Here is a 25,042-nt window from a genome sequence, read left to right on the forward strand (position 1 = left end):
GTGATAGGGGCCTCTCACACTGGGTCCTGACCCAGACATCTGGCCACTCCTTAAATCCCTCTACTCGCTAATACACAGCAGTGCAGACAACGTGACTGTCATAGCACTCTGTCAGCCTATGCTATCCACAGGGCTGCTGTTACACAAGGGAAGACAAGAAGTAAATAAGAAGGCGGGAAGTGAAGTCAGGAGACAGGAAGCAAAGTCAGGGATAGGAAGTAGAAGTAGGTTGGAGAGATGGCCCAGCAGTTAAGAGCAAGTACTGCTCTTCCAGAAAATCCAAATCCAGTTCCCAACACCCACACTGGACAGCTTACAAAAACTGCCTGTTACACTATCACCAATGTATCTGACGCCCTCTTCTGGCCTCTATGAGCACTGCATTCATGTACACATAGCCACATACAGATACACTTAATTTTAAAACCAATCTTTTTGGGGGGAGAGGGGTAACTTTGAGAAGATTGTTTTTAATGATTTCGTTCTGTCCTTAATTCTCCTTACTAGCAGAATGTATACCCATAAAAGCATGTGTTCTCGTCAATTGATGAGATTTTTAAAATGTAGGTCTACCTACTTTAACAATTCCAGGGCAGAAAGCTGTAACTCAGTGGTAGAGCCTATCATGTGGGAAGTCTTAAATTCCAACATCACCACTATAAAAATAAATATGCAAATAAACCAAAAATGTCTCAATAGCACTGTGGCTAGACAACCACCCTTTCCATTGTCTCTAACAGATGCCTACTCTTATCTGAAGACATAAAATACCAGCAAAATAGAAGCTTCAGTTTTCAGGTAGGGACCAGACCCTAGCTCGAAGCAAGGACTTGATGACAGTAAAGTGCAGGCATTTTCCAAATAATCCCATGACGCGACCCCCTGCCAGCAGGAAAGACGCTCGACACAGGATCCTTCCCAATCACGCTTTATTGGGAGCGCCTTTGAAGCTGAAGCGAAAGACCCCAACCCCCCTAGAGCTTGAACTTAAATACCATCTAAAGCGGCCTGTTAGCACCTCACAGGTTCAGGCAGAATGCCTAATTAACATATGAATGCAGATAGGTCAACAGCTTACACAAGCGTAATTACAATTAGCATAATCCCCCTGATGGGAGGGGCGACTAGAGATAGCTCTAGCAAACGCATTCCTACTGGCAATTGTTTACAGGTAACCGCACACAGACCAGGGCCATTATTGGGTGCGGCTGGCACGATCGTGGCTGGCTCCTTACAATCCCACATAATTTCCTAGAAGAGACAACCCTATGTAGACATGATGAGCACAACAGAGAAGGGTTTTTCTTTTAATATTTCTGGGGATTACCCTTTTCCTAAATCAACATTTAAAAGAAATAAGCACTAAAATTGTACATGTGTATAAGGCACCCATGTACATAATGTACATACATACATTATGTAATATATCTTTTTCTGTTGTCAACATTCAAAATCATTTTGTGTTCTTTAAAGGCACAGTACAATATAGTTATCTGTGGACACAAGATTGCATTTTTTTAGATAGGGACTCAAATGTAGTGCAAGACAGCCTTGAAATCAAGATTTTCTTATCTCTTCTTCCAAGTACTAGTATCGGGACTCACTACTTTGCTTAGCTGCCTTATTGAATTTTTAAGTGAACCATTGGGTGGTTCTTAGCACATTGACAGTGTTGGGCAACCATCACCTCCTTCTAGTTCCAAAACAACCTTCATCCCACTACAAATCTATTGTCCTAAACTAATTAAGTAGTAATTCCAGCATTCCCTTCCACTATCCTTCTCAGCCTCTAAAAATAATTTCCAATCTCTCTGAACTTAACTATTCTGACCTCTCAGATAAGATTATGACTCTTTCTAATATGAAGAAAACCATTTATTATGTTTTTCAGGAGTGTCCCATCCTGTGTGGTTTTGCTTTATGTGATTTCCATCATATATAATCAATCTTAGGTTGAAAATGTTAAGTGGAAAAACACGGAAACAACCAAATTATATTCAATCCCACACTATTACTATCACATGTTCTAGTCATGCACCTCTTATTTTAATTGTCTCAAATACAAGAATATATGTGGGGAAAGCATGGTGTGTACAGTATTTAACACCTTCCAAAGTTTTAGGCATCCATTTGGAGTATTGAAATATATCTACTGTAAATAAAAGAAAAAGACTGTGATGATGATAATAGATTTTTGCATACTAATCAAAAGTAACACCCTAGCCCCAGTTTATAGAGAACAATTTTCTGTTCTAAGAAGTAAAAGATTTATTGACTTAGTATGGGGTTAGGGTAAAAAGCTAAAGCTGTGGACTATCATAGAGGTACACAGACTATAAGAGAACATAAGACTGTGCATAAACAATGAAACAGATCAGCTGTTAAAGCCAGGTATTTTGTAGATCAATCTCAAATGCATGTTAGAGAAGGTTGAAAAAAAGGACATTACACAGGAATATTATGAAGTCTACAATGTGCAAGATATCAGAAAAGAGACAGCCTTCCCCTAGATTTTTCCACTCTATGTGGAGTTCTTAGAGCAAAGTAGCATTGGCTCAACTGCTTGATTGAGCACCAAGAAGGCTCATGGCACTCCATACTGCCTTGCTGGCTCAGCCCTCATATTTATTCTGTGCAGTTACTCTTTATATAACTTCCTCATTCCTGAATATGTCCATGTCTGAGTTCTAATGGCAATATCCATGCTTGTGAAAATCTGCTCAATCCTTATCCTGCAAGCCATGTTATTTATTTCTAGGACAGTGGGAGGGGCGGTAGTGGCCTTTGAACAGCCCTGATCCTGTGTGGCCGGCGCTTCTTCCGACTGTGCCAATCTTCTGCCAGAACCCCCACCAAGAATACTATAATTGTGGCACCAAGGCATATCCGGACTAGATTCCCCTTGACATAGTTCTGGTGAGCAAAACCTAAAGGAAGGAAGGAAGTTAGAAACATATGCTAAAGGTTCATCTCATTTGAGATTCTATCATCCTCTTTCAGTTAAGATGAACATTACCTTCCCATAGGGTCCTTCCATCACCACCAAGGGTCAAAACAGGGTAAGCCCAATCCTCTATCCAGTGACACCCATAGGTCCTTTCCTAGAATCCTAGTACAATCCTTCCTCAGATATAACCAACACCTGCTTATATTACTGACTTATAAAAGAAAAGAACTGTAAAAGTGAGGGAGAGAGGGAATGTCCTTATTTGACGATCGGGAAAAAAATTTAATCTTGAACAATTCCGGAAAAAAAATATATTCTACTCTATTTAATGTTTTATGCACCAGGTCACAGGGTGGCAGATCTATAGATTTCATGTACAGGGAAAATACTCTGCTCTGCATAAAAAGATGGGATATAAAGCAAGTGGATATGGGCAGGACCACTTACCAAATGGGGGACTTGATACCTCTGGAGAAATGGTGATGTTTATGGACTTTTCTAAGAATAAAAGGAGATCAAATATAAACAAATGGAAACATCTCCCCTGCTGGAGACAAACATGTGTGTTCACATGCTTGTAATGCAGAAGTTCATGACACTTAAGAACACAAACCCTGAGTCAGGCTGCCCTGGATTAGACTGCCCAGTACAGCACTTATTATACAAAGGGTCTCTGGAGACTATCTCAACACCCGTGGTTCTGTTTTTCCCATCTGTCCTGTGGGATTGATACCACAATACAATGAGTAATAATGCAATAATAATGCAGATTTAGCACTCCTAATCTAGAAATCCAAAAATATGAAATATGCTGAAGAGGCCTGTGGGACACCCAAACAGCTTTGGGCTTGAATCTCTCTCTGCCTGCTGTTTACTGGCCTGGCCAAATCTAGGACACAAGGTAAAAAGCAGAGCTGAGTTGGCTATGGGCCAACATTAGCTCAATTCCCAAAGAGACCTGTGGGAACCCTGAGCAGCTTTGGGTTTGAATCTCTCTCTTCCCACTGCTTACCAGCCTGGGTCATCTGGGACACAGAGAACAAACATGAGAGGTTAGTTAGGCACAGGCCACAACCCACATTAACTACCATACCAAAGAGGCTGGTGGAACACCCAAGCAGTTTTTGACTTAGATCTCTCTCCGTCCGCTGCTTGCCAGAGAGCAAAATAAGCAGAGCTGAGTCAGGCTCTGGCCACAAGCCACATTATCTACCATACCAAGGAAACCTGAGGAGCACTTGAGGAGCTTTCAGCTTGGAGCTTTTTCAGCCTGCTCCTCTCCTTCCAGACCCAACTGGTACACACACAGTGAACCCAGGAACACAGAGCCTGGTATAAGCTCCAATACCCATTGTGTACTACCATAAGGAGGCCTCTGGGGAGCCCTAGCAAACAGCCTTTGGTTCATGCTCTCTTCACCTGCTTCTAACTTGCCAGGCCCATGGGGAACACAGAAAGTGACCCAATGAGAGGAACCTCCAGGCCTGTTAACACCAGAGACAACCAAATGGCTAGAGGCCAGTGCAAGATCACAAGCATCAAAACTCAGAGTCATATGACACCAAAAGAAACCAGTGCTCCTACCGTACCAAGCCCTGGAGATAACATCCCAGAAGTTCAAAAAGAAGATTTTAAATCAGGGGTGTAAAAAATGATAGAAGCCTTGAAGGCAGAAAATAAATCTCTCAAATAAATATAGGAAAATAATTCAAACAGATGGAGAAATTGAGTCAATCCTATAAAGAATCACATGAAAATACAGTCAAATGATAGAAATAAATGAATAAAACTATCCAAGATCTAAAAAGAGAATTAGAAGCAACAAAGAAAACTCAGTGTGAAGCAATCCTGGTGTTGGAAAACCTACGGAAGAGAACAGGAACTGTAGACACAAACAATATCAACAGAAGCAGAGCGATGGTGGTGCACACCTTTAATCCCAGCACTGGAGAGGCAGAGGCAAGTGGATTGCTGTGAGTTTGAGGCCAGCCTAGTCTACAAAATAAGTTCAGGACAGTCAAGGCTACACAGAAAAGGCCTCTCTCAAAAGCAACCAACAACAATATCAACAGAATAAAAGAGATTGAAGAGAGAATCTCAAGTGTTGAATATACTTGAAATTATTTATACATAAGCCAAAGAATATGTTAAAACTAAAAAGTTCCTGACACAAAGCATCCAAGAAAACTGGGACTCTATAAAAAAGACCAAACCTAAGAATAATAGAAATAGAACAAGAAAAGGCCAAGATCCACAGCCCAGAAAACATTTTCAGTAAAATCATAGAAGAAAACTTCCCCAACCTAAAGAAAGAGAAGACCATAAACATACAAGAAGCCTACAGGATTCCAAATATGCTGGACCAGTAAAGAAAATCCTCTTGCCACAAAATAACCAAACACTAAATGTACAGAACAAAGAAAGAATATTAAAAGCAGCAAGATAAAAAGGCCAAGTCATATATAAAGGCAACTCTATCAGAATTACACTTGACTTTTCAACAGAGACTATGACAGAAAGTGGACAGATGTCATATAGACACTTAGAGAGCACAAATGCCAACAGACTACTATACCCAGCAAAAAATGTCAATCACCATAGATAGAGAAGACAAGATATTCCATGAAAGAAAAAAAACAAGTTTAATCAGTATCTAGCCACAAAGCCAACACTGCAGAGGATACTAGAAGGAAACTTCCAACCCAAGGAGGCTAACTAAACCCAAGAAAAACAGGAAGCAAATAATCCCACATCTGAAAAAGCAAAAAAAAAAAAAAGGAAGCACACACTCCACAACCTCCAACATCCAAAAAAAAAGGAACTAGCAACCATTGGTCATTAAAATATCTCAACATCAATGGCCTCACCTCCACACTAAAATGACACAGTCTAACAGAATGGATGAAAAATATGCATCATTAGGTTACATACAAGAAACACATATCAGCAATAAAGACGGATATTACCTCAGAAAACTGCTGGAAAATGGTATTTCAAACAAACTGATCTGAGAAGGAAGCTGTAGTAGCGATTCTATTATCTAATAAAATAGACTTTCAACCAAAACTAATCAAAAGAGATGGGGAAGGACAATTCATACTCATCAAAGGAAAAATACACCAGGATAGCAACTCAATCCTGAACATCTATGCCTCAAATGCAGGAGTACTCAGATTTGAAAGGAAAGATTTCTAAAGTTTACATCACACATTGAATCCCACATGTTAATAATAGGAGAGTTTGAGACTGCAATCTCCCCAATAAAAAAGATCAAGACCGAACCTAAATGAAGAAATAATGAGACTAATGGATGCCATGAATCAAACAACCTAACAGATATCTACAGAACATTTCACACAAACAAAAAAGAATATATACCATCTTCCCAGCACCTCATGGGACCCTTCTAGAAATCTTCCATATACTTGTTCACGAAGCAAACCTCAACAGATACAAGAAGATTGAAATAACCCCTTGTGGCATGGTGGCACTCAGAGAAAGAATAGGCAGGCTACCAAGAAGAGACTTGATAGGCTGTGACCATATGGTGAGGGAGGGGAATAGGGTGAAAGAGGGAGGGAGGGAGGAAGAGAGGGAGGGAGGGAGGAAGAGAGGGAGGGAGGGAGGGAGGGAGGGATGGGAGGATACAAGTAAGAGGATAACTATTGAGATGTAATCTGAATAAATTAATAAAAAGAAAGAAAGAAAATAACCACTAACAACTTATGAGACCACCTTGGACTAAAGCTAGATCTCAACAATAGCAGAAATTATAGAAAGCCTACAAAGTCATGGAACAAAGCAACTATATACAAATGACAAACAGGCAGAGGAAGAAATTAGGAAAATTACTCCCTTCATGATAGCCACCAGCAATATAAAATATCTAGGAATAACCCTAACCAAACAAGTGAAGGACTTATTTGAAAAAAACTTTAAATCTCTGAAGAAAGAGATTGAAGATGACATCAGAAGATGGAGGGATCTACCTTGTTCGTGGATCGGGAGAATCAACATAGTAAAAATGGCCATCTTTCCAAAAGTAATTTACAGATTCAATGCAATCCCTATCAGAATACCTACAAAATATTTTGAAGATATTGAAAGAACAATTCTCAACAAAGGACTATCAAATGGCTGAGAAACACTTAAAGAAATGCTCAACATCCCTAGTCATCAGGGAAATGAAAATCAAAATGGCTCTGATATTCCATCTTAAACCTATCAGAATAGCTAAGGTCAAAAATTCAAGTGGCAACATATGCTGGTGAGGATGTGGAAAAATGGGAACACTCCTCCATTGCTAGTGGGAATGCAAACTTGTACAACTTCTTTGGAAACCAATCTGGGATTTATCAGAAAATTGAGAATAGTACTGCCTCAAGACCCTTCTATTCTACTTCTGGACATACACCCTATGTTCTTAGCAGCTTTATTTGTAATAGGCAGAATCTGGAAACAGCCTAGATGTCCCTCAACTGAAGAATGGATAAGGAAACTGTGGCACATTTAAACAATGGAATTCTATTCTAGTATGAGGTATGGTACCCATACAACTCAAGTAGAATACAAGGTTTACCTCCAGTACTTTGAAAGTACTATTGCAGGCTGCTTAGGATAAGTAAGTTATAAAAGTTAATTGATAGTTGGTCAAATCATGGTCATGTCAATTACTACTCTATTTATATCACAAGAATATACATCCTAGGTTTAACAGATAGATATGATTCTATATATAGATAAGGTGAAATGGTTAGGTAAAGTGTTCAAAAACCTCAGACCTACAGAATATGTCATTTAAATATGTTTCTACTATTTTAAAGATTCATTGACAATAGGACAGGTTAACTTCTGGCAATACCCAGACTACATTAAAGAAGGTGATGAGCATCAAAGAACCTCTTTTTGGAGTTGGCTTCATGTGGTAAACCAACCACTGGGCAAATTGTCCTCATTTAGGCCACTGACAGAATTCTGCCTAAAAAAAATGGGCAAGCTTGGGTGCAGGCAGAGTCAACAGCAGAACTCCGCCAAGACAGGGTAAGCAAGTCCTCCATAGTTCCTACATCACAAATATGTCTTGTCGAATACACTGGGCCAGAAAGTGGAAGATAATGCTCCAACATTATAGTTTTGAGTGACTGTTCAGACAACAAACTATCTCTGTCATTTTCTCACTTTGGAAGCTGTTAAGTGCACCTCATGTTTACAAAGGTAATTAATTTTATTCCTTCTCTAGTCTCTGATGGAGTTGATACCAGGTAGTTTCATTTTACAATTAAGCTTATTTGTTTAGGGGTTAAGATGCCCCTTTTGTACTGAGCTTTAAATGCATACTTACTCACCAGTTGTAGATAGTTTGTTTATGGGTGAGATTGAGGGTCTCTTGGAGGCTTCTAGGAGTTCTAAGCAGGAATATTATAAGGAAATAGAATAATAAGAGTTCATCCCAAGTGCACCCACCCTCCAGCTTCTTTCTGAAATGCCTGAGTTCTCTATAGCTCCTTAATCTGGTACACGTTGCCCAAAAACTAAGATTAATGAATCCAAGAGTCCTAGACTTAGTGCCCAGTGGCTATAAAGAATTGGAACACTTCTCAACTGGTGGACATTTCAGTGGTTTCCACACTGGGGCTGATATGAATGTTGCCGTTATAAACATTCACATATAACAGCTTGTGTAAACAAAAGTGTGGAGTTTGAATGAGAATGCTCCCATAGGCTCATATATTTGAATGTCTGTTCCCCAGTTGATGAAACTGTTTGGGAAGGATTAGGATGTGTGGCCTTGTTGGAGGAGGTTATCACTTGGGGTGGGCATTGAAGTTTCAAAAGCCCACACCTGCTCGTTCCCTCCCTCTCCTCTCTCTTTCTCTCTCTCTCTCTCTCTCTCTCTCTCTCTCTCTCTCTCTCTCTCTCTCTCTCTCTCTCGTGTGTGTGTGTGTGTGTGTGTGTGTGTGTGTCTCTGTGTCTCTGTGTCTCTATCTCTGTCTCTCTGTCTCTGTCTGTCTGTCTGTGTCTGTCTGTCTGTCTCTCTCTCTCTCTCTCTCTCTCTCTCTCTCTCTCTCTGTGTGTGTGTGTGTGTGTGTGTGTGTGTGTGTGTGTGTGTCTATCTCTGTCTCTCTGTCTCTGTCTGTCTGTCTGTCTGTCTCTGTCTGTCTGTCTGTCTGTCTGTCTGTCTGTCTGTCTCTCTCTCTCTCTCTCTCTCTCTCTCTCTCTCTCTCTCTCTCTCTCTCTCTCTCTCTCTCTCTGCCATGTGCTTATGAATCCAAATTAAAGCTCTCAGTTACAGCTACTGTGACAGGGCTGCCTGTCTGCTACCATATTCCACACCATGATAGCCATAAACTCACCCTATGTTCCTGGAAGGCCTAGTAAACCCTTTCTTCTATAAATTGCCTTGGTCATGGTGTCTTATCATAAAAGGTAACTAAGATCGTAAGTTTTCAAGTCTCTTTTTCTTTTAAGTTTCTAATTTTTGTTTAGAACCAGCCCAAAAGTTTCACAATCACTGGGTCATAGCATAAATTTGTTTAACTTCTGAGAGAATTTAGCTTCTGAGAGAGATTCCTTTTCAAATCATGTGCTTTGAAAATTCCACCAGCGACTTGAGAAGAAATAAAACTTAAACTCCTGAGTGAATCAGCAGTGTGGGTTAGCATTTTCCAAATTGTACAAATTGACTTAAGACAGTTTACTGCCTGACCAGTCACCCAATACACTGTATAACGTTGGAGCCTCATCTTCAGCTTTCTGGCCTAATATTTCTGTCAGATTTGTTCACAGGGCAGGTTCTCCCTGCTGTATGTAGTTTGTTTTATATATGTGAAATAAAATAAAAGTGTTTAAAAAAAGAAAAAGAAAATTCCACCAGCAGTGTAGAAGGCTCTGTTGTTGTTTGAATAAATATGGTCCCCATGGACTCATGTGTTTGAATGTTTGGCCCATAAAGAATGGTACTATTAGGAGGTATACCCTTTTTTGAGTCAGTGAGGCCTTCTTGAAGGCAGTGTGTCACTATGAAAGTGAGCTTTAAGGTCTTGGCTTAAGCTACGCTTAGTGTGCCATACAGTCTTCTGCTGCTTCTGCCTGTGGATCAAGATGTAGAACTCTGAGCTTCTTCTCCAACATCATGTCTGCCTGCATCCCACTATGCTTCTAAACTGTAAGCCAACTGCAATTAAATGTTGTCCTTTATAATAAGAGTTGCCATGGTTGTGTTGTCTCTTCATAGCACTAAAACCCAAACTAAAACAGACTCTAAATCTTTCCAACACTTTTCCTTTTTTATTTCTTGGTCAGTTGGATGAATGGTTGTTGGACTTTTAGCTTGCTGGTTGATTTTATACTTGCTTGGTTTGCATTTGTGTCATTATAACCATATGTATGTGTATATGTATATGTGTGTATACATGGTACATAAACTGTATCTCAGTTTGAAACAAGCATCATGGGAGAACCAGTCATTAGCCTATATTTCAGGAGGCTCCTTCTCTTCTAAGCCCACTGTCCCCACATGAAACTGCCTATTATTTTGACCAAAATGTTTTCTTGAACACATTAAGCCTGTGAGTATATCTCTTGAAGATGGGGATTACATTTGAGGGCACCTTTGTAATAGAACTTTATTTCCCAGACACCAGAATCTACTGAACTCACCTGTTGTGGGAGATGGCGCCTCTGTGGGTACCTGGCTGGGAGTGGCAGAGGGTCCTGAGAAATCAGAAAAGAAGAGAAGTCAGTACTTTGTAAGTCTACTAACTGTTGGTTCTAGGCAAATAATACATTTCTATAACTTGATTTTCTCGTTTAGCAAATGAGTATGAAGAAGCCTCCATTGCTGACTGGTTGAAAAGGTTCCCTGGTACACTCTACAACTGCTATCTTACCTTTGTCCTCCCTAGACTCTTGTCATCTATGCCCTCAATTGTTTTTATTTAATTTTTTATTTTAATTTTATTAATTTATTCAGATTACAACTCAATTGTTATCCCATCACTTGTATCCTCCCATTCCACCCTCCCTCCCAATTTCACCCTATTCCCCACCCCTAGGTCTATGACCGAGGGGGACCTCCTCCCCCACTATATGGTCATAGGCTATCAAGTCTTATCTTGGTAGCCTGCTTATTCTTTCTCTGAGTGCCATCAGGCCTCCCCACCAAGGAGAGGTGGTCAAATATGGGGCACAGAGCTCATGTCAAAATCAGTCCCTGCTCTCCACATAACTGTGGAGAATGCCCTGTCCATTGGGAAGATCAGAGTAGGGGTTCAATGTTTACTATTATATTGTCTTTGGTTGGTGCAATAGTTTGAGCAGGACCCCCTGATGCCCTCAATTGTTATTTGTCACTTGACTGGCACTTGTCCCCAGGAATTAGATATGGAGATAAGAACCATGGTGAAAGTTTTGGGGAAACATCAGGAATCACAGGTGAGAGGGACTGTGCGATAGGATGTAAGATAACAATTTAAAACAGTATTCAATATTCTGAGTCTTAGAATAGAACAGGATATGATTGTCCTTTTTCAAGACACGGTTTCTCTGTGTAACAGCTCTGGCTGTCCTGGAAATCGTTCTGTAGTACAGGCTGGCCTCAAACTCATGGAGATCCACCTGCCTCTGCCTCCCAAGTACTAGGATTAAAGGCATGCGCCACCATCGCCTGCCTGTATTTACTTCTTAATAAGCTTGCTTGACAGAAGTCACACTATGTTCAAAACCTCACAATCCCAAACTTTCTTATTTTCTCTATTGTCTATTCTCTTTATCTTCTGATCCCCTGGTTCTCTCTCTCTCTCTCTCTCTCTCTCTCTCTCTCTCTCTCTCTCTCTCTCTCTCTCTCTGGACTTTGTCACTGAAATATGACCTGCTGGTCCAGGTCAACTAGAAGCTAATAGACTGAAAGTTTTCCAGAAAAACATGAAAAAAAAATTTTGCTACTAAAATCACAACAGTGTATTTTGTTTTATTTATTTGATATTGTATACACCACAGATCTTTGTAACTTTTGTTGTCTTTGTTTATTTTATTGTACTGAATTATGTAAGGCCATTGTGTATGTGTGTATGATAATACATATATATGCATACCTACATATATAGGTATATGTAAAGTACTTTGAACAGATTTTCCCACTCGGCTTCCCTCCTCTTCCTCATCTCTCCCATTAGTCCCCTTGCTTCCCTTAGATCAGTGGTTTTCCACCTTCCTAATGATGTGACCCTTTAATAGTTCCTCAGGTTGTGGTAACCCCCAACCATAGGATTATTTTATTACTTCATGACTGTAATTTTGCTACTGTTATGAATGATAATGTAAATACTTGGTTTTTAATCATTGTACGTGACTCCTATGAGTCATTTGACCTTCAAAGGGGTCATAACCCACAGGTTGAGAACCACTACACTAGATTTGCTTCGGCTTCCATATTGTGTTACAAATATATGATTTTATATATCTATATAAAAATATATGAAAAATATATGACATACAAATGATAGAAAATGTGATATTTATCTTTCTGAGACTGGAATAATTTATTTTATGTATTTACCTCCAATTGGATCAATTTTCCTACATATAATTGTGTTAATCTTTATGGCTAAAAAAGCTCCCTCTATTTAAGAACTACATTTGGGCTGGAGAGATGGCTCAGCCGTTAAAAGACTAGGTTCACAACCATAAATATAAGAACTACATTTAATTTTCTTTATCCATCCCTCATTGGTGGATAGTTAGTATGTATGTTAGTTCCATAACTTAAATGTTGTGACCAGTGTTACAATAAATAGTAATGGGCAGCCAGGTGTGGTGGTGCACGCCTGTAATTCCAACACCTGGGGAGGCAGAATCAGGTGGTTCTCTGTGAGTTTGAGGCCAGCCTGGTCTACAAAGTGAGTCCAGGACAGCCAAGGATGCACAGAAAAACCCTGTCTTGAAAAAAAGAAAGCAGTGGTGCACAAGTTTTTCTGTGATATACATATATGTGTGAGTTGTGCATTTTTAGTTTTTTAAATAAAATCTATATTGATTTCCATAGTGGTTAGACGGTTTTACATTCTTAGTGACCATGAATAGCAGTTCACTTTTGTCCACATTCTCACCAGCATTTTTTATTTGTTTTCTTGATGACCACCATTCTGTGTGGGGTAAATTGGATTCTCAAAAATGTTCCAATCTAAATATTTCTTGTGTTAGTGATGTGGAGCACTTTTTCATGTTTACTAGTATTTATTCATTTGAGAAGCTAGAATTTTTTGTTTTCTTTATATATTCCTTAGGTCGGTTTTATATCTTAACTACTGTTATTTTTTAAGATTTATTTATTTAAGTATACAGTGTTTCACCTTCATGTATGCCTTCCCACCAAAAGAGGGCACTAGATCTCACTGTAGATGGTTGTAACCCACCATGTGGTTGCTGGGAATTGAACTCAGGACCTTTGGAAGAGCAAGAAGTGCTCTTAACCACTGAGCCATCTCTCCAGCCCCAACTACTGTTATTATAACTGCAATGATTGACAGATTTCATCTATAAAAGTGAGAACTTTCACGGGCTTGAGGCCTTCACAACGTTAAGATAATAAATCTGTGTTATCGTGCTCCAGCAAAAGTCTGTGGTGATTTGTTATAGCAGCTGCAGAATACTCATTCATCTCAAAGTTAACTGGAGCCAGAGGCTTTCCTTGTCCATACCTCTTGACTCCCTTGGAATTTCCACAAGGGCTTATAAATGCCAAAGAAAAGAATCTTGGATCTAGACCCACTTACCTGTAACCACAAGCACTATGGGGTTACTAGGGGATGACCACAGGTATGGAGATGAACTGGAAAAGGTATAACACCGGTAAGTCCCACTGTGAGTAGCAGTCACTGTGATGATGGGAAAATTGGCCCAGTACCGTGACTCCAGTGTCTTATAAAGCCTAGCATCCCCCTCTTTGTATAGAGCAAAACCATCATAACCATATTGGGTGCTGCACTTCAGAGTCACGTCGCTGCCTGGAGTGACTGTTGAGCTGGGATGAACTGTGAGTGAGGGCTCACTGAAAGCACCTGGGGGAAAAAAGAAAACTGTGTCAAAGGCAGGAAATAGACTGGAGAGAGGACCCAGTAGATAAAGCACTTTCTGTGCTTGCTTAAGAATGGGCAGAACACTCTCCACAGCTGAGTGGAGAGTGGGATATAACTTTCACATGTACTCTGGTGCCTCACATTTGACCACGTCCCCTGGAAGGGGAGACCTGGTGGCAATCAGAGGAAGGATAGCAGGTTACCAAGAAGAGACTTGATACCCTATGAGCATATACAGGGGGAGGAGGTCCCCCTCAGTCACAGACATATGGGAGGGGAGTAAGGGGAAAATGGGAGGGAGGGAAGAATGGGAGGATACAAGGAATGGGATAACCATTGAGATGTAACAAGAATAAATTAATAAAAAAATTTTAAAGACTCTTAGAACACATGGAATCAAGTGCATTTAGGGTCGTTGATAGCTGCTGAAGAAAGAAAAATTTTTTCCTGTGATGGCCTCACATTCATGCAGAGATAGGCAGCACTAATTAGACATAGTGAGGTGTTTTTTTTTTTCAAAGAAAAGATCATGAAGCTGAGTGGGGGATGTGTGAAGAGGGATGGCAGGGAAGTTGGGGGTGGGAAATAGGAAATGGGTATGATTATATTTCATTGTTTCCAAGCATGAAATTCTCCAATTTAAAAAATATATATATAGGCCGGACGTGGTGGCGCACGCCTTTAATCCCAGCACTTGGGAGGCAGAGGCAGGCGGATCGCTGTGAGTTCCAGGCCAGCCTGGTCTACAAAGCGAGTCCAGAGCAGCCAAGGCTACACAGAGAGACCCTGTCTCAAAAAAAAATTATATAGCATTAAAATATTATCTGTCTTGATTAATGACTGTCCTGAAAACACCACCTCTAAATTCAGTAAGCAAAGACCAATGCCTCATTTGTCTCATTCTAAGTCCAGCACGGGGAACTTGGGGCTTACTGTCTATCACCGACACGCCCCACCTTCATACTCTCCAAGTCCAGAACTGAAGGGCACGCAACCCTGAAGCCACGAGGCCAACAGAACTCCATCCTTCCCACTCCACTTACTTATAGCAATTAGCTCAAGCTGGTCACTTGGAGGAGACCAGAGACTCCCATTCTGATAGGAGCAGCGATAACGCCCAGCATTATTCATCTTCATGGTTGCGATGAACAGAAAGTCTTGGTCTTCATACTGCCCAGATTTCAGTTTCTCCAGGCGGTATGAATCCACATCTGAAGGCCCCTGGCACCGCAGGGTGACTGGCTTCTTCAGGGGTACCAGGGAACTGGGGTGAGCCTGGAGTGAAGGCTTGGGAAGCGGGCCTTAGAAAGGAATCACATGCTCTGGATTAGCGTCAATGAAAACAGGTCTCTTTTGAGTCCTGGCACGCCCTCCAACCTCTCGTTAGCTGAATACTAGGGAAGCTCGGGGTACTAGGGAGAGATGTACTCACCATTCTGCGCTTGAGTCATTTGCAGTACACACAGCCCTGAGGGAAAGAGCCAGAGGGTAGAGACTCCCTTGAATTGACACCTGCACACATGTATCAGTTTGTTTCATAATCATCTTACATTTATTCATCTATCTTACATATTTATCTTACAACCATTGGTCTGTGCAACCCAGGCTGACCTCAAACTTGATCTATAACAGGATTTGCATGAATTCACCACAACACCTGGTTTTATGTGGTTCTGTGGGTGGAACCCAGTCAAGTCCCTCCACCTCCCTCTGCTCCACCCCTACCACCCTATGTACATACTGGCCTCATTTGACTAGAAAAGACCAAGTCTCAAAATAAAAATCCCAGCCAGGAGAGAAATAGTGAGCATTGCGTCCCATCAGTGAGCTTTTGGAAACTGATAGCTGCTGGAAGAGAAATTCCATTTTCTTTAAGGGTGTGCTCACCCCATAAGTTGATCACGATCCAGTGGAAGGCCACATATCCGAGAGCATATCAGCAGGACAAAATTATATTTGATAGGTTTAATTTCTTAAGAATGCAAAGTTGGGTGAATGGGGAAAAGGAGTGGATTGGGGTAGGGGTAAAGGGTATTTAAACAAATCACCCATTTTTTGAGAGATGAAGGACTGTTGTGTTGTGTCCCTTACATGAAATGTCCAGAAAAGGCAAAGCTATAGAAGCAGGAATAAGGCCAGTATGTACATAGGGTGATAGGGGTAGAGCAGAGGGAGGTGGGACCGTTTCATAAGTGTAGAGTTTCATTTGGGGTGGAAAGGATGTCATGGAAGCAGACAGAAGTACTAGCTCTGCCACATTATTGAGGTACTAAATGTCACTAATAATTTTCAGGTGATTTTTAGGCTATCAGACAAAATAATGGGCTTCAGGGTGGTACCGTCATACATATGTGTTCATTATACTGTGTTCACGCTATTTCTTCTTTAGTTGATTTTTTTCCTTCAGTTCTTCTCCCTCTCAGTTTCTTAATATGTGATTCCATTGTCCTTGCTATTTACCATATTCCTTAAGATCACTTTTGGCTCTCTCATGACACACAGACACAAATAAATCTTAAAATATAATTTAAGTCTAAACGAGGATCTCTTGCAGACCCTGTTTAGACTCTTCCCCAAATCAAATGCTCTCGACTCTTTGAGTTTTTCCATTTCACATTTTTATATCTGTAAAAACAAACTTTAACTATATGTATACCGCTCTCTGTTGATTGCTTTAGTTTTAGAAAACAAACGTTGGCTTCCTTAGTGGAGGTGGGGGATTCAGATGTCCAGAACCACAGCCACAATCATCCTATTTTATTTCATATGCAGTCTACAGTAGCTCACCCATAGCCTCACATCTAGTAGTAAGCAGACTCAAATACCAGCAGGAAGTCTATTGGTAAAGAAAGTGTATATGGAAACTCATAAAAGCAAATGGAATGGAATGGTGATTATAGAATGGAGGTAGACAGGTACTGGGGTAAATCTTGCACAGAGGAAAAGAAATTTCAATCAGACAGGCACAAATTAAAAAGCTATATTGAACAGGATAGTGACTACAATAATAACAAATATACAGTGGACTATTACTCAGTACTAAAAATTGTAATCCAAAATTGTGCAGGAAAATGGATTATTTAGAATGCAAACTATGCACACGATCTAAAAAAAAAAAGCAAGGGTTCACAATCTCAGTAAGAAAAAAACCTGTATATCTTCCTTCATATGAGTAATTGGTCTCAGTAAAGATCAATGACCAAAAATTGGTACAGTTGAAATTCTCACACATTGGGTTTTTTTCTTTTTTTCTTTTTTCTTTTTTTCCATTTTTTTATCCTTTATTAATTTATTCTTGTTACATCTCAATGGTTATCCCATCCCTTGGATCCTCCCATTCTTCCCTCCCTCCCATTTTCCCCTTATTCCCCTCCCCTATGACTGTTCCGGAGGGGGGTTACCTCCCCCTGTATATGTTCATAGGGTATCAAGTCTCTTCTTGATAACCTGCTGTCCTTCCTCTGAGTGCCACCGCGTCTCCCCCTCCAGGGGACATGGTCAAAGGTGAGGCACCAGAGTATGTGAGAAAGTAATATCCCACTCTCCACTCTACTGTGGAGAGTGTTCTGTCCATTGCCTAGATCTGGGTAGGGGTTTAAAGTTTTGCAGCCTGTATTGTCCTTGGCTGGTGCCTTAGTTTAAGCAGGACCCCTGTGCCCAAATCTGCCTATCATAATGTTCTATTTGTAGGCTTCTAGGACCCTCTGGATCCTTCTACTTTGCCATTCTCCCATGATTCTCTCATCTAGAGTCCCACTAGAATGTCCTCCCCTCTGTCTCAGTTTCCTGGTAAGTGAAGGCTTTCGTGGGACATGCCCCTTGGGCTAATATGCAGATATAAGTGAGTATATACCATTTGAGTCTTTCTGCTTCTGGGTTAACTCACTCATATTGTAACAATTGATTGTTACATTGTAACATTGCTTCTGGGAGTGCAAACTTGTACAACCACTTTGTAAATCAATCTGGCACTTTCTCAGAAAATTTGGAGTAGTGCTACCTCAAGACCCAGCTACACCACTCCTAGACATATACCTGAAAGATGCCCCACCATACAACAAGGGCATTTGCTCATCTATGTTCCTAGCAGCTTTATTTGTAATAACCAGAACCTGGAAATAACCTAGATGTCCCTCAACCAAAGAATGGATAAAGAAACTGTGGTACATTTGTACAACGGAATACTACTCAGCTATGAAAAACAAGGAAATCTTGAAATTTGCCAGCAAATGGATGGAACTAGAAAAGATCACCCTGAGTGAGGTAACCCAGACCTGGAAAGACACACAAGGTATATACTCACTTATAAGTGGATGATAGCTCAACATAGATGTCCTCTGAGAAACTCCTCCTGGTAGGGGTTCAAGACAGATACTGAGACTCACAGCTGGACTCTGTGCAGAGTGCTGAGAGTTGTATGGAAGAGTTGGAGGAGGACTGGGAGAGGTCAGGAGTGCCACAGGGAGACTGTCAAGGCCAATAGATCTCGAACCAGGGGCTCTGCACAAACCAATGCACCAACAGAGGACAGAGTGTGCAGAGAATCTAGACCCCTGTTCAGATGTAGCTAGTGGACAAATCATTCTCCATCTGGAGGCAGGGGAAAGAGTGGAGACTGCCTCTGACATGAAATCTGGTCCCTGCTATTTGATCACTGCCCCTTGGTAGGGTGGCTTTTCAGGCTCACAGAGGAAGGGAATGCAGGCTACCCTGATGAGACCTGATAAACTGTGGCCAGAAGGTAGAGGAGGAGGGTCCCCCGTCAGAAATCTAGAGAAGGGGAATAGAGTGGAAGAGGGAGAGAGAGTGCGAGAGGGAAGATAAGACCACAAGCACAGGAATAACAATTGTGGTGTAATGTGAATAAGTTATGATAAATAAATAAATTTTTGAAATTTTTTTTAAAAATCTATAAAACCTGTAACAAAATTTGATGAAAAATAACTAAAGGATACATATATATTAAAATATATGTATTGTATACATATATATATATATGAGACTCAACTATTGTCTAGAATATACTGTATATGTAACTTGGATTCAACTCTTCTTTTAAAAAATAGCTATTTTAAATGCTAATCACTTGGTTGGCAGCCATCTTTACTAAGGTTAAATAGTATATGCCATACGACTTCACCATGTTAAGGTTACCACTAAGGAAACAACAGGTTTCTAAAATATTTTTAATTGTTGTTCATTTTTGTATGGTGCTAAAATTGAAGATTATAAAGATCTACTCAGATTAACAAAAGCTGGTTTAAGATGTATGTCTTACTACTCATGCCTTTGTTAACTGTTCAATATCAGGTTTCTTAAAAATTTAAGAAAATAACCACATATGTTTGATAAATAAGGTATACTTGATAATCAAGGTTTATAAATTCATATGGTCTTTTCAGGTTCACAGTAATATTTGTCTAGCTCTTTTGTCTCTGTTCATTTTGTTAAGCTTTAACTATTTGAATAAGTTAAGTCATACAAAAAAAACTATGATATTCTATTTTGATGCTAAAGGTAATATGATTAAATCTTCAACTCAAATTTTTTTCTTTTTTGATTTATTTTATTAATTTATTCATATTACATCTCAATGGTTATCCCATCCCTTGTATCCTCCCCTTCCTCCTTCCCTCCCATTTCCCCTTACTCCCCTCCCCTATGACTGTGACTGAGGGGGACTTCCTCCCCTGTATATGCTCATAGGGTATCAAGTCTCTTCTTGGTAGCCTGCTATCCTTCCCTCTTAGTGCCACCAGGTCTCCCCATCCCGGGAATGTGGTCAAATATGGGGCGCCAGAGTTCATGTGAAAGTCAGACCCCACTCTCCACTCAACTGTGGAGAATGCCCTGTCCATCTGCTAGATCTGGGTAGGAGTTTGAAGTTTACAGCCTGTATTGTCCTTGGCTGGTGCCATAGTTTGAGTGGGACCCCTGGGCCCAAATCTGCCTATCATAATGTTCTTCATGTAGGTTTCTAGGATCCTCTGGGTCCTTCTACTTTGCCATTCTCCCATGCTTCTCTCATCTAGAGTCCAAATAGGATGTCCTCCCCTATGTCCCAGTTTCCCGGTAAGTGAAGACTTTCATGGGACATGCCCCTTGGGCTAATGTGAAGATATAAGTGATTATATACCATTTGTCTCTTTCTGCTTCTGGGTTAACTCACTCATTATGATCATTTCTAGTTCAATCCATTTGTCCACAAATTTCAGGAATTCCTTGTTTTTAATAGCTGAGTAGTATTCCATAGTATATCAACTCAAATTTTTTAAGGCTCAAACTTAACAGGAATAAAGTTCTGAAATACTAACCTTATATAAGCTACTAACTTATAAACTGTTCATTAATGACAAACTTTATTTAGCCTCCTGTATATGTTTTCAAATGTAAGCCTAAAGCTTAAAATTAGGTATAAGTAAAGGATGGTCCTCAAACTCTTTGGACATTTGCTGAATATGGAATTTATAACGTTTAAACTTCCTATAATAGAACCAACCCCCTCGTAGTGGGAACCCTTAAGATTTCCAAAGAAAATATGTGGATGGGCTGTGGAGGTGCACGCCTTTAATCCTGGCACTTGGGAGGGAAAGGCAGGTGGATCTCTGTGAGATCAAAGCCAGCCTGGTCTACAGAGCTAGTTCCAGAATGCCAGTGCTACACAAAAAACCACTGTCTCCAAAAAAACAAGAAGAAAGAGAAGGAGAGTGGGGAGGAGGAAGAGAGGGAAGAAGGAGGAAGAGAAGAAGGAGGAAAAGTAGGAGGAGGAGGAGGAAAAGGAGGAGGAGGAAGAAGGAGGAGAAGGAGAAGGAGAAGGAGAAGGAGAAGAAGATGATGATGAAGAAGAAGAAGAAGAAGAAGAAGAAGAAGAAGAAGAAGAAGAAGAAGAAGAAGAAGAAGAAGAAGAAGAAGAAGAAAATATGTGGTATGGTGACTCTACCTAGACTCTGGTAACAGTAATTACTGGCAAACTTTCCAGTGCCTTGCCCGTTGCCAGGGCTGTCCTCAAACTGGACGTTTTGGGGTTGGTTGCCATATTTTGCCTGGTCAAAGTAGGTCAGTTTTCCCAAGCTCCTCTATAGGAAAATTATCAGACTTGCGTCTGATAGCCAAAGGTCTATCCTGTTCTGTATGACAGCTAAAGATTAAATGCTGTCCTGTATAATAGCCAAAGACAAATTGCTAGCCCAGTGAAACTATGGTGACCACCAGGGCCTAAAGTAACCCATCTTGGGTAATGGTAATGTCTCTGTCATTTTAATTGATACATAGACAATTTGGATTATACTTATGGATAATTTATTTTTCTCAGATCTCTGATAATACTGACAGACTAACTGTAGCTTTAAAAGCACCAAGCATGCAAGTCCTTCCCCAAGACTTCAGGGGTCTTCTCAGTCCTTCTGCCTTCTGAGTTCTCTTCCTATGTAAAATTCTGGCCTCAGGCCTCACTTCCCTAGAGCTTCTAGGCCTCCATCTATGAAATACAAACAGTTTACCTTGCTGCCAGACTCTAGAAAAAATTAACCCACAAAACAGTTTTCAAAGTAACTTTTAACTACTCCTTTATTTAAAAGTATTTGCTTCACAAGGACTGGTATCAATAATCAACTGCCTGTGTTTCGTGATAAATATTTGGATTTTAACAAGTGGTCTCAAGGCATATAAAAGATAAACACTTTTCTGATTTCTTTTTCTCACTATGCTATTATTATACTAAGACTTCAAAGGTTCAGAACGTTAATAACCAGTGGAGTTCTGATAAGCTGTCAATCTGGCTCTGGTAACGCACAGCTAATATTATCATAGTCACAAGGTCAAATTTATAAATTTAATTGTTCCATTGTGTTTAAAAAAAATCTCTGTCCAATCCGAGTATCCAGCACTCTAGAAAACGTGTTCGTGCTTTTAACCCAAAGTCATTTCTAGGAAAGGCATGAGTCTACTGACTTTTCTATAATGTGGATTTCAGCGCAGATTACAAGCAATGGTGATGCTAACACATGTAAAGCTTATATCTCTTTTATAAACTTGAAGAAACAATTCTTGTAAGCTTCAGGGAACCAACTTGGATCCACTTCTCACAGATCAAATGAATTCTAAATGAGTACTCCTGTCAGCAAGCAGCATGTTTTTCTGCCCGCTACCGGTTCCTGAGGGCTGGAGTTCCCTCTCCCCTGGTCTTAGGACTCCCCTCTCCTAATGACCAGGAACATGGGCCTAAAAGGTTTAAATATACAACCCAAGATAAAAAATTTTTCCCTTAATCTCCTTAACTTTACCTTCCTTCCCTAGGCTGTTTCTCCCAACAGATTTCAAGTAAACAACAGACTGCTCCAGCACCAGTTCCCTCAACATCTGCATCCCAGACAGCTTCAAAGCAACTAGTCCCAGGTGGTCCAGCCTCAGACTTCTCCAAAATGCAGCCGGAACTTTCCTAGCCCCAGATGGTCCTGCAGAGCACGGATGGAAAGTGAAACAGCATGATCTTTTCAGAATTGGCCAGCATTCCCACTTCCTTGGGTCCCCCAACCCCCTCCCCCGCAACAACGAAACTCCAACGTCAGAGGGACTAATTTACCCATTTTGGTTACCTACTCTCTTTGTATCTTTGGGCCTCCTGGATGCTGCTCCTGGTTCCCCTCTTTACCCTCTACCTTCCCCTTCTCCACTCTCCCCACATGGCCCAGATGTCCCTGCCTCTTGCTATGCTTTCTCACATATCTATAATAAACTTTCTCCTCTGCCATACCTAGGAGCAGTCATGTCCATTCACTTGTTTTTTTAATTTACACATATGCACATGTGGATGTGCACATATGCACACACAAATACACAATTAAATATATAATGTTTTTTCAAATGGAGAGAGAAGAAAGAAAAGAAGGGGGAAGAGAAGGAAGAGGGAAGGAAGGAAGAAGGAAAAGGAAAGAAAGAAAGAAAGAAAGAAAGAAAGAAAGAAAGAAAGGCGAGAATGGGAGGAAGGGAGAGTGAGAGAGAGAGAGAGAGAGAGAGAGAGAGAGAGAGAGAGAGAGAGAGAAATTGGTGTTCCTGGTATAGAAGGAGGAAACTGTGACCAGACCTGAAATACATGTTCAAGTGTCCTAACCAAGGCAAAGCAAATTAAAACAATTAAGCCAAACATATCACATCTCAATTTTCCCTTCCAACAAATGAAACCTTATAGATTTCCACTCTTGCTCTGAAATTCACCACTGATGAGATGCATTTAATCTCTTTGTACATGTGGGCTATTTCTAAGTACTCTCAGGACTCACCAATACAGAAGAAAGCTGGTGAGACTGGAGACATGGTTCTGCAGCTAAGTCCTGATCTGTGTAGCCAAGCAGGGAAGTTGTAGATGCTGGGAACATAGGCACAGGATGTGATGAGGGTAGAGACCTCCCTCCTCCTTGCTTCTACTATCCCCAGCTTTCCTAATTGAGAGTCATTAAGACAAGGCCATCTCCTCAGTAGGATGACTTGCACACAAGTTCCTAAGGCCATCAGTTATCTCCTATTGCCAGCTGTATGTCAGCCATCTGTCTTCCTGGAGGGGGATAACCTGTGTCCTAGATGCCCATAAAATCCCTAACAGTCACTGGGGAAAGGCTGGTCCAAGCTTCACAGGTTTGACCTCTTACTGTCAGGTCCAAAGGACATTCCAGTTCCCCAAACTACAAAGGGCAGAGCATATGTCCAAAAATAGCTGCCTTGGCCCAGGTCAAGCTGAGCTATAGAGGAACTTCTGGTAGTTAGATAAAAGCCACCATTCCTCAGGAACTTGTGAACCAGTTCCAGTCTGCCAAAAGGAATAATCTCCTTGCCTCTGGCAGAACAGAGATACAGCTTTCCATTGATATATACCTGTGGTTGCATATCAAAGCCCACGCTTGCCTCCAGGCTCCTACAGTCCTTATTAAAAGTACTTGTTATACATTTCAAAACCCTAACACTTTCGTGCTAGCCCTTCTCATCTCTGCAGGCTTCCATTTTCCTAGGTAGACATTTGTTCTCTATATAACAGCAAGGGGTTTTCCCCTGCCTCCAATATCTCTTGCTATCTCCATAATTTTCTGCTATTCTCACTTCCCTAGCCCTGGTAATGTCCAGTCTGTTTCTTTTTCTCCCTACTCTGGACTCTTTCAGATGCCTCTGTGTTGCTCACAGTAAAAAGAAGAACCTCTCCTCCTAATGGAGTAGCCATTTAGGTTGTTTCTTTATTGTTCCCCTCAAATACATATGTCTACTAGGATCATTATAACTCCAAAAAGTAAAAAAACAACAACAAAAACAAAAACAAAAAAAACCACCTCATTTCCGGAGAACGAAAGTATTGCTATTCTCCCATGCTTCTCTCATCTAGAGCACTCAGAGGAAGGACAGCAGGTTACCAAGAAGAGACTTGATACCCTATGAGCACATACAGGGGGAGGAAGTCCCCCTCAGGAACAGTCATAGGGGAGGGGAATAAGGGGAAAATGGGAGGGAGGGAAGAATGGAAGGATACAAGGGATGGGATAACCATTGAGATGTAACAAGAATAAATTAATAAAAAAATTTTTCTAGAGTTGTTCCTCTTTTTCTTTTTCTTTTTTTACTTTATTAATTTATTCTTGTTACATCTCAATGGTTATCCCATCCCTTGGATCCTCCCATTCTTCCCTCCCTCCCATTTTCCCCTTATTCCCCTCCCCTATGACTGTCTCTGAGGGGGATTACCTCCCCCTGTATATGTTCATAGGGTATCAAGTCTCTTCTTGGTAACCTGCTGTCTTTCCTCTGAGTGCCACCAGGTCTCCTCCTCCAGGGGACATGGTCAAAGTTGAGGCACTAGAGTATGTGAGAAAGTAATATCCCACTCTCCACTCTACTGTGTAGAATGTTCTGACCATTGGCTAGATCTGGGTAGGGGTTTAAGGTTTACCGCCTGTATTGTCCTTGGCTGGTGCCTTAGTTTGAGCGGGACCCCTGGGCCCAAATCTGCCTATCATAATGTTCTACTTGTAGGCTTCTAGGA

The 25,042-nt window shown here is 40.7% G+C and overlaps 1 protein-coding gene across 3 annotated transcripts; it reads right to left on the reverse strand.

Moving 5' to 3' along the window:
• Positions 1-950: 950 nt before the first annotated feature.
• Positions 951-23,365, reverse strand: LOC311591277 (platelet glycoprotein VI-like). Of its 3 annotated transcripts, XM_084770736.1 has the most exons (8): positions 23,301-23,365; positions 15,455-15,490; positions 15,066-15,323; positions 13,720-14,004; positions 10,607-10,660; positions 8,293-8,352; positions 3,395-3,445; positions 951-2,927 (listed from the first exon to the last, which is right to left on the reverse strand). In XM_084770736.1, exons 1-8 carry the CDS (start codon positions 23,332-23,334, stop codon positions 2,755-2,757), a joined length of 951 nt encoding a protein of 316 aa, XP_084626862.1. In that variant the 5' UTR covers positions 23,335-23,365; the 3' UTR covers positions 951-2,754. The 3 variants fall into 3 exon arrangements, with proteins under 3 accessions (XP_084626862.1, XP_084626864.1, XP_084626863.1); XM_084770738.1 differs by lacking the exon at positions 8,293-8,352; XM_084770737.1 differs by lacking the exon at positions 15,455-15,490 and having other exon boundaries at positions 23,301-23,337.
• Positions 23,366-25,042: the final 1,677 nt, after the last annotated feature.

Source organism: Acomys minous (genome assembly GCF_964271855.1).
Source record: "Acomys minous genome assembly, chromosome: 20".
NCBI classification, from domain to species: domain Eukaryota; kingdom Metazoa; phylum Chordata; class Mammalia; order Rodentia; family Muridae; genus Acomys; species Acomys minous.

Coding starts and splice junctions, on each gene's coding strand:
- LOC311591277 (XM_084770736.1), bottom strand. CDS start 23,334: ATGTCTCCAGTCTCACCAGCTTTCTTCTGTATTG. Junction 14,005..15,065: donor GCTTGAGCTAATTGCTATAA/GTAAGTGGAGTG, acceptor TTTTTCCCCCAG/GTGCTTTCAGTGAGCCCTCA. Junction 10,661..13,719: donor CATAGTGCTTGTGGTTACAG/GTAAGTGGGTCT, acceptor CTGATTTCTCAG/GACCCTCTGCCACTCCCAGC.